General features: G+C 33.5%; 2 protein-coding genes across 2 annotated transcripts in view; one reads left to right on the forward strand and one right to left on the reverse strand.

Annotated features, from left to right (window-relative positions):
* Nucleotides 1-6,372: 6,372 nt before the first annotated feature.
* On the forward strand, nucleotides 6,373-7,408 carry LOC106116526 (chymotrypsinogen A). Its single transcript, XM_013310396.1, has one exon. The coding sequence runs from the start codon at nucleotides 6,401-6,403 to the stop codon at nucleotides 7,406-7,408; it is 1,008 nt and encodes a 335-aa protein (XP_013165850.1). The 5' UTR covers nucleotides 6,373-6,400.
* Nucleotides 7,409-9,773: 2,365 nt separating this feature from the next.
* The window catches only part of Cortactin (cortactin), a 7,007-nt gene continuing 6,909 nt past the window's right edge, over nucleotides 9,774-9,871 (reverse strand). Inside the window, exon 12 of the mRNA XM_013310397.1 lies at nucleotides 9,774-9,857. Coding sequence (XP_013165851.1) covers nucleotides 9,774-9,857 — 84 coding nt within the window. The remainder of the gene's footprint in view (nucleotides 9,858-9,871) is intronic.

Raw genomic sequence — 9,871 nt, forward strand, 5'->3', positions numbered from 1 at the left:
ATTTTAAATTACTATTATGCGTCATAAACACAGCGCGCATTAATAAATATTGCATTAAATCAATTGATTGTCGATGAGATGTGGTCGCACAAATCGTTAATATCACATAAAATGCCCTAAATTGCGGATATAAGTTTATCTAATCGGTCTTAATCGTAAACCACGTAAAAGACTATAAAAACTTATGTTTGGTACCACTGCACCGACGGCGGGGCAGCAGTGCGGGGGTCCCTTACAGACCCCACCCGTCGTCCCGCGCGCCCTACACTCTGCATCTACCAGTTGTTCCACGCTATTCCGATCGACGACATACATCTCAAACTATTTATGTATTTTTAAGCCATTGCATTACAATTATTATATCGCCAAACCGCCTTTCATTCCACTTGCTCAACATTTTTGTTCATATACTAAGTATATGATAAACTTAATTAATACAAGCTTAACTTAACTTTAGCTTAAAGTTTTTGAAGAACTATTCAATGATATGATTACACCTTTGCTTCAATATTATCGAGTCAAAGTTAGCATGGTAAGAAATTTCAATAGAATGTAATGCATCAAGTATTCATGACAACGCGACTCGCAGCGGAGGATTCCGGCCGAAACAAATCGCTTTTGATGAAAACAAACGAACCCCAACGTACCCATATTAGGCCAGCGGTACACTAAGACTTACTATAATGCTTTGTTAAACATAATTTATGTTTTTAGAAATAGACAACTTAATATTGATTTCTGAGACTAAACTTTTTATATAAAACATATCCCTGTCATTATATTTGACAAAGCAAAGATAAGAGTATGTTTTAAACGGATTACGGTCTCAGAAACCCACAGTTAGAAGAATAAATTTAACTCACGCAGAATATAAGTAACTAGCTGTTGTTCAGGACTTCGTCTGCATAGATTAAGAAATAGATTTTATTATAAAAAATGGCTCATTAAAGAGTAAATGTTTCGCTCCTAAGATCGAAGTTTGGAAACTTGGAACTTAACATTTTTTTATATCTAAATATCTTTAGTAAAAACTCTTTGATAACTTTAAATATAAAGTAGGTTATCTATTAATTATATGTAACATTTCAGAATTAATTAACGTATCAGTTTTCCTTAAGTTCATTGTACCACAGGACTAAAATGCAGTAATGTCGTCACATCGCTGAAGTCAGAGTTAAATAAAAATAGACCTCGCAAGTATTTCGACTCTTCTCTTTTATTCTAATAATAGATTTAACTCTTGCAAATTAAGGGTTACGACTTTATTTTCTTTACATTTATCTTTGTAAAGGGTTAACTGTGCAAAAGGTTAATTTAAAGGTAGGCAACGCATATGCAATTGCGTATGTCTATGGGCAGCAGTCACTTCGCTATTTCAGCGATTTCAGGTGGCTGCTTTGCCACCTTTTGATATAACCTTTTTTTTTAACAAGCAGATGTCGTTATATTATTATCTTTGTTCTTAAAATAACTTGTAATGTTTTTTTAATAATAATATAGTTAACAAAATTTCCAACTTTCACTCACTAGAAGCCGTACCGGTTGCAATCTCATTACAAGCAAATTATTTTGTCTTTACCATTAAGAGAAAAACCGCTCAAGTTCCAACAAGTTTTAACTAATTATAACTTTTTGACGTTACCGTGATTATTTTTAATTATTTTTTTTAAGAATAAAACAGCAAAAACAGTATACCAAATACCAAAGTATACTCTATTTATAATATGCTCCACTAAAATGATAGCATTTTTATGTATTATTTTTACGTGTTTACTTTTAAAGAATGAAAATATTTAAAATGTAAATATTTAAGAGTTAGCATTAAGCTTCTTTTATATATCATAAGGCGGCAAATAAGTATTCGGTCAATTCGCCGAAATAGCGAAGCGTCAGCTGCCCATAAACATCTGCAAATGCAGACTTACTTTAAATCACCGGACCAGGACACGGGAATAAGATATTTCCCCTTTCTATTCGTCCCCTCCTCTTCAAATCCACGTTCCCTTCCCATCATTTCCTTATAAGAAAAGAAAAAGTGGGAATGGAATCTGAAGTTAAATAAGGCCTCCGACACACTCATCAGATGAAATGCGGATGCTTCTACTTTACGCCTGTCTTCTGTGTGTTATTGCACCGGACAGCAGACCAATTTATGCACTCAACAAATATTGTTGTTGCGGGATCTACCACTTTTAACTAAATTACATTTTTCCAAGGACAAGTTTTCAAATAAACAATTTATTTAGACAACCCACGTGTGCAAGTATTCCATAAAATAAATTAGTTAATATAATTCTATAAAACTAAATTATGTTTTTCAATCAATGTAGATAACATTGATTGAGATATAAGATTAAAGTCTGTTTTCTTTGGCCTAAGATATTGCCTGCTTTAGACCCCGCTGTGATTTTTATTAAGTATTTCGGAGACGATACTAAAGACGATCGTTTACATGATAATTTTATAAGAAGTTACCTGACACATGTTATTTAATAGTTTGTTTTTATGACATGAAAGTTAATAAGAATCAGATCATTGTATTATATTATTATTTTTTTTATTTCATAAGGTAGCAAAACAAGCGAGCGGCCACCTTAGTGACCGTTGCCCATAGACATACGCAATTGCATATGCGTTGCCTACCTTTAATCGACGGAGAAGAGGATGCACAGAAAGAAAATATCTTCTCTAATAAATTCTAATTCCACTTCCCATCCTTTCCTTATATTGACCGATGGATGAATGGACGGATGTTTGTTAGAAGGTATCTCCAGAATATCTACATAGGTCTTACTGAAATTTGGCAAAGATGTAAAACATAGTCTGGAAGAATTTTCTTTTAATTCCGCACAGACGGAGTCGCGCGTGACTATTAGTTACATTATAAAAATGTTCAACCAACAGAATGATTTTTCTTACATTTTTGCTAATAGTCGGGGTTTTTTTTACGTAATACTATAGAATAACAATGATGACACCCCCGCAACTATCATAAGGCTTAGTATACACGGGATTACGTGCAGTGTGTTAAGCTTTTAACCTGTCATCATTTCCATTAACTGCGTACATTATTATCTGATAATTGAATGATCAAACTCAAATGGATGTGTCATACAAATTACGTCATAACTAGATATATTGTGTTCCAAATAGATCAGATTGTAAAAGCATAGCACAGTTAAAAGTGTACGTAAAATATGATTCTTTATCGGCCGTTTAAAACATATTGGTATCTCTATTTTGTTAAAGATAATGACAGGGATGACGATAGGTTTTATACAGAGATTTTAGTCCCAGAAACTGACTTACTGGAGACATTTTTTCACTAGTATGTTTTTTATGTGTCAGTGTTTGTATGTATAGGTACATTACATCAATTGTTAGACTAGACTAGAAGACTAATTCACAGAGGAGAACACTATTCTGTAATGACGGGCAACCTCCATTAAATGGAGAGGCACCTAGAGTTAGAGAGAGAGATAGATTGAGAGAAAGAGAGATGTAACATTGTTTTTTTGGTTTTATTGAATAATGTGAATATATAAAAACCTAAAGAATTTACAGAATCATTTAATAAAGTTTGCAGTAAGAAATAGCAAGATATATAAGTTGCTTGCACTATGTTGGTATGTTATACATCTTGGCAATATCAGAGTTTATAAATTTATTGCTTGATATCGAAGCCTTTACGGATATTAAATTCATATTTGTTGCATTGTAAACGATTTTATTCGACAAAATGTGACTATTGAATAACCTTTATCAGAATAAAAGTAGCTTGACTAATATTATAAATGCGAATGTTTTGATGGATGGATAGATATTTGTTAGAAGGTATCTCCGGAGCGTCGGTGGCTCAGTGGTCAAGCACTTGACTTGCAATCTGCAGGCCCTGGGTTCGAATCCCGCCATGTACCAATGTGTTTTTCTGTTTCCGATTTACATATGTATATTTATCCGACGTTCTTACGGTGAAGGAAAACATCGTGATGCAACCAGCACATATCTGAGAAGTAATTCAAAGATATGGGTGAAGTCAACCAACCCGCACTTTGCCAGCGTGGTTGACTATGGCCTAATCACCCTTAACTTAGGGTAGGCTCCGAGCCCCTCGGCGGGGACATATAGTGAGCTGATGATGATGATCTCCGGAACGGTTTCATGGATCTCGCTGAAATTTGGCACAAATGTAGAACATAGTCTGAAAGAACACATAGACATTATTAAGTTTGTTTTTAACACCACGCGAACGGACTCGCAAACGGCAGTTAGTCTTGCACAAAGTTTTTAAGTGTCTTGCGATCGTTACAAATTCATTTCTAAGTCACATAACGAAGTCGACTTGTTTGTTTTGCGGACATTCGAGCAAGGGATCCCATAAATATCCTTCAGCTGTAATAATCTCGAAGTGTACGCGATTCGCATGTAAAGTGGGTCCAGGAGTAGTTGCGGACGAATTATGGCGTAATAATTGCTTTTATGAACGAATATTTATATAATGTTATTTTAATCGTAGAACTCCACTGCCGTTATATTTATATTAATACATATTTTCGTCTCTTTCTTTCTTTTTGAGTAAATAGAGACTACAATGTGTATTTAACTAGTGTCACGACAATGGAATTCTACGGTAATATTGTGGATAAATTAAACGATTTCTAAATAGAGTCGTAGTTAATAAACCATAAATTCGTTTCTGTTATTTCGCTTGAAAAAATTGTCTAAACTATGGTTTCATTATGATGAATGTTAAGAAAAGGGTCATCTTAAACTTGTAAATCTGCTTTATATTCTATTGGTTTGCTTTTGATTAGTAAATATAGGACATTTATGAGACACTAGCTGTCGCCCGCGACTCCGTCCGCGCGGTATTAAAAATATAAATAACAAGTAGTATAAATATTCTTCGAGACTGTGTTCTACGTCTTGGTATGTCAAATTTGGCGTGCCATGATGCCCTTCTAGTAAATATCCACTCATCAATCCATACATACATACATTCGCATTTAAATTATAAGTAAGATAAGATTTTCAAGATATAAAGATAGTTGCAATAAATTCTATCCAAGATTAAGAAGCGAAAAAGAGCTTGTTTAGGTTTAATATCGTCGCTCGACACCAGAGGGCCCTCAGGTCTTGTGTTAATTGGAAAGTTAATGAGGCGATAGTAAAGGTCGCGTTGAAGGTGATTATTGTATGCAAAGTAGCTATGCTTGTAATATCACAAATTAATTGACTCATAGCTTTTCTTACCCAAGAAGTAACATTTTTAATTCTTACATATTATTCTTGATGTTAACCGTCTGTGGCTCATAGGGTAAGCACTTTACTTGTAATCTGCACGTCCTGGGTCCTAGGATTCAAAAATCCCGCCGTGTAACAATGTGTTTTCGTTTTACATATGTACATTTATCCAACGTTCTTACAGTGAAGGAAAACACTGTTGCTACGTACCCATATCTGCGAAATAAATCAGACACTGGCTACTGGCTCAGTGTGGTTGACTATGGCCTAGTCACCCTTGACTTAGGATAGATTCTAAGCCTTTTAGTGAGACATCGTACCATTCTATACTGCTCTATGACGACGTGTTCAAACAATAACAGTACAACAATGCACTACTCTACAACACACGTCCTCGTGTAAAACTAACAGGAAATTATTTTTGATGTATAAAGATATAACTCATAAAGGGGTCTGTAATTACAGATTAATCAGTTATATTAATTTTCTTTAGTCTTTTTAGTATAAAGATGAACAAACAAGCAATTTGTTGCTTTGATTACATTGTTGGTTGGAATCTTTTGACGCATAATTATTTAAATTGCCTAGATAATTGAAAAGCAAACCCCGCGGTCAAAGCGGTGTCGTATTTTGCTGGAATTATAGATCACTAGTGTTCCCGTGACTTCGTCCGCGCGGAATAAAAAAAACTTATTAAGTAGCCTACGTGTTCTTCCAGGCTATGTTTTATATGCCAAATTTCATCGAGATCTATTCAGCCGTTCTGGAGATACCTTCAAAAAAACATCCATCCATCTATCTAAATATTCGCATTTATAATATTAGTAAGATTTAATTATTAAAATCTGGATGCCAAGTAAAGTTTATGTTTAAGTTGATTATCGCTAAAACACGAATAAAATGACATTTTCTGAAAATGATTCCTAGCTAGATCGATTACCGCCCCCGAAACCTCCTATATACTAAATTTTATGAAAATCGTTGGAGCCGATTCCGAGATTCCAATTATATATATACAAGAATTGCTCATTTAAAGATATAAGATTTATGAAGATATAAAATCCTATTATAATTTAATCTATCACTGTTTATAGAAATACGCCAAACTTCTGTCATTGTCAAATCATGTTTCGTCTTTGGTTCTAATCAAATTTTAATGAAAATCCAATTAATATTGTTCACAATAATCACTGTAGCATCATGTGTCAGAGATAAGCGACTGATCACAAGATTCCTGCAGCCGAGCTATGGAGTCCAGCCTGTCATAGTCAACGGAGACCCGGCGACTGTCGGTCAAATACCGTACTTTGTATCCATCAAAGAAGTGCTACGTTGGTACAAGAAAAATAGCGCATTATGGAAAAGTTTCTGTGGTGGAACTATTATAGCTATCAACAAAGTATTGACTGCGGCACATTGTTTTGAAGTTAACGATTATAAATATTATCAAAGGCCGCATCTTTTACGTGTAGTCGCTGGCAGTATACGAAATTACATGATACACTCTGGAGAAGAAGTCACAGAAAACAGCAATCAATGGCGTAAAATACAAAAAATTGTTATACACGCATCATTCAATTTTCCAGCAAACGATATAGCTTTAGTTTTTGTTAATAATTTCACTTACACATCTTTTGTTACTTACGCTATACCAGCGAAAGCTGATATGGATTATGCTAGAAGATGTATGGCCGCGGGGTTCGGAAAGACTGGTCAAGATATGTCCAATCAAGCGTCTCATGTATTATTAGTTGCTAAAATTGAATTACTATCAAAATATTTGTGTTCGAACCGTTGGTTGTCTGATATGGATAAGTTTATATGTTCCGATGCGGAGTCGGCAGATGTCGCTAGAGGGGACTCCGGAGGGCCTCTTGTATGCAAAGGGACTTTGGACCCTGCGGAGAGATCTGGGAGGGACCTTCTAGTTGGGATTGTCAGTGGTAAAGACGTGGATAGAACTACTATATACACCCGCGTATCTGCTTACAAGGATTGGATAGAAAGAGGCAAAAGTCAGCGAATAAAAACCAATATTTTTGTTATAATTATATGTTTTCTTACATTATATGTATCGTTTTTGTTTCTAAATCCTATCAAGAATCATCATCAGCTCACTATTCGTCTCCACTTAGGGGCTCGGAGCTTACCCCAAGTTAATTAAGTCATAATCAACCACCTGGGCCAAGTGCAGATTGATTTTACATATATCTTAGAATTTTGTCGCAAATATGTGCAACTTCACAATATTTTCCTTTACCTTAAGAACGTCGAGTAAATGTACATATTTAAATCGAAAATCTCATTGGTAGATGATGGGATTCGAACCCAGGGCCTGCAGATAACAACTCAAATGTTTAACCCATAACCCACCGATGATATCACGAAAAACTGGGTTTATAAAAATTAAAACACAATTTAATTTTTAAATGTGTTGTATATATTTAACTTTGATACATTATATATTATAATATTATAAAATGAAAATTAAATTTAATTAAAATAATTGTTCCATTTCTTAAAAAAACATTTTTCGTATAAAAATATATAAAGACAATATAGCGATAAAAAAATATTACAAAAAAATATTTTTAACTTAAAAACCGGGAACTTTTTTAAACAATTAATTAAAATAATCATAATAAAATCTTAAATAATTTTTATTTCATTAAAATCGGTTACGATTTTTAATCAACTCCAATCATAAATAAGGTTACAATCTATTCTCTGTTATAATTACTACATTTTAAAGTCAATTTTCCATTGCCGAAAGATTTATTCAAATAATAGTCATTTCTAATAATACGTTTTTGTTCAAATGTTTCGGCAATTGAAACTAAGAGTAACCTTTAAAAGCTAACAATAAAACCTTTATATCGATATTTTGGCTTAAAATCCAAAAAAAAAACTTTTATAGTACTACAGACTTAAATGGCCTTTAACACGTTAGCTGCCAGAATGATTTTTCGAAAAACGAAATTTTTTTATTTTTTATTTTTGTCCAAAACCATTTGAATGGGGTCTTGCGAGTCGCGTTGTATACAATTAAAAAGCCACAGAGAGGTGTTGAATAGAAGTATGGCTTGTCAGACACATAGTCCGACACGGCCTGATTGAAACATTAGCTTGTCGGACGTATAGTCCGAGATGGCAGCTAACGTGTTAAGATACTGCTATTGCGTTAGGCTGTCAGAAATGTAAATTTTAGTCACAAGAAGCAAGGTCACAAGCACGACATGGATCTTGTGACATTTAAACATTAACAGTTGACGGTATATGTAATTTGGTGTTATACCCACCGGGTCAAATAAATCTGTAACACTAATCAAAATTCCTTAATGGAAGTCAAAATTGTCATTTCAAATCTGTTGTGCAAATACAAAATATATTGTCAAATATTTTATATAATCTTACAATTAATTTTAGCCTAACCAAGAATATAAAAATACTAGCTTGAGGGCGCTGCAATCGCTTTTGTTATCTGTACGAAGAAATTAGTTTCATATTTTTCCGCTATGGCGTTTTTATATTCCTTGTCAAGTTAAATGGAAATACTCTTAAATATCTTCTAAATATTTATCAAACTTTAAAATCTTATGTATAAAACTAGCCGTCGCCCGCGACTCCGTCCAGGTGGAGTTAAAAAATAGATAGTAGTCGATGCTTAGACCCACTGAATATGTATATAAATTTAAAAATCGATCAAGCCGTTTTAGAGGAGTAAATTAAGTAATATCGTGTGTAAAATTAATAAATAAAATCTTATATATAAAATTCTTTTGTCACAATAATTGTGTCGACTACTATTTTTTGTTCCCGCACGGACGGAGTCGCGGGCGATAGCTAGTATAACTTAAAGTAAAAGAAATAATATTGAAGTTTAATCGAAATTGACTGAGAAATTATATATATGTAGTAATTATTTTACCCAGTACATTTTTCCTGATAGCCCAATATGGGGTACATTTTTTTTTGGGAATGTACGTCCTGTAGCTTAAATGACATCATTGATTATAGAGTAAATGCCATACTCATAGATGTTAATTGGTGATTAATCCTGTACTAAGGGAAGCTCTTACAAATAAATTAAACTTTGATTCGATATTTAGGTGTCGTTCCTTGAAGTTTTTTAGATTTTTTAAGTATTATATTGAGTAACTTGTTTATACTAAATTATTCTAGATTAGGCAAAGACTATTTTTTAATTCCTGGATTGAGGTTACAAGATATAAGTACTTAATTTAAATACTAAAAGTCAACAATTATTAAAATCTTCATATTTACAATCTTTGTTTGACACAATTCTAATTGTTCGTATAAAAATGTCTATTTCTACTCTTTATGTAGTCGTTATAAAGTATGTCATCCCTTTCATTTTCTATGAAAAGAAGAGAGATGACATTACACTTTTCAAATTTAGAACTGCTTCAATAAACAAATCATCGAGAAAATTTAATTTAGTTTTAAGCTAAAGGAAGCCTTATTGTATATAACATAAAGTTCAAAGTTGATTGTGATTGGGAATGTATTTATTTGTCTTGCAGCTGCACGTAGTTGGCAGGAAAGAGGCCGTATGCGCCTTTGCATAGACCTTGCCACCAGCCCTCGTCGATCTACACCCACAAGT

This window comes from Papilio xuthus, unplaced genomic scaffold (assembly GCF_000836235.2).
Source record: "Papilio xuthus unplaced genomic scaffold, Pxut_1.1 DF827714.1, whole genome shotgun sequence".
Classification (NCBI taxonomy): domain Eukaryota; kingdom Metazoa; phylum Arthropoda; class Insecta; order Lepidoptera; family Papilionidae; genus Papilio; species Papilio xuthus.

What these genes read in the sequence shown, in the direction of transcription:
- LOC106116526 (XM_013310396.1), top strand. Translation starts at nt 6,401, where the DNA reads ATGAAAATCCAATTAATATTGTTCACAATAATCACTGTAGCATCATGT.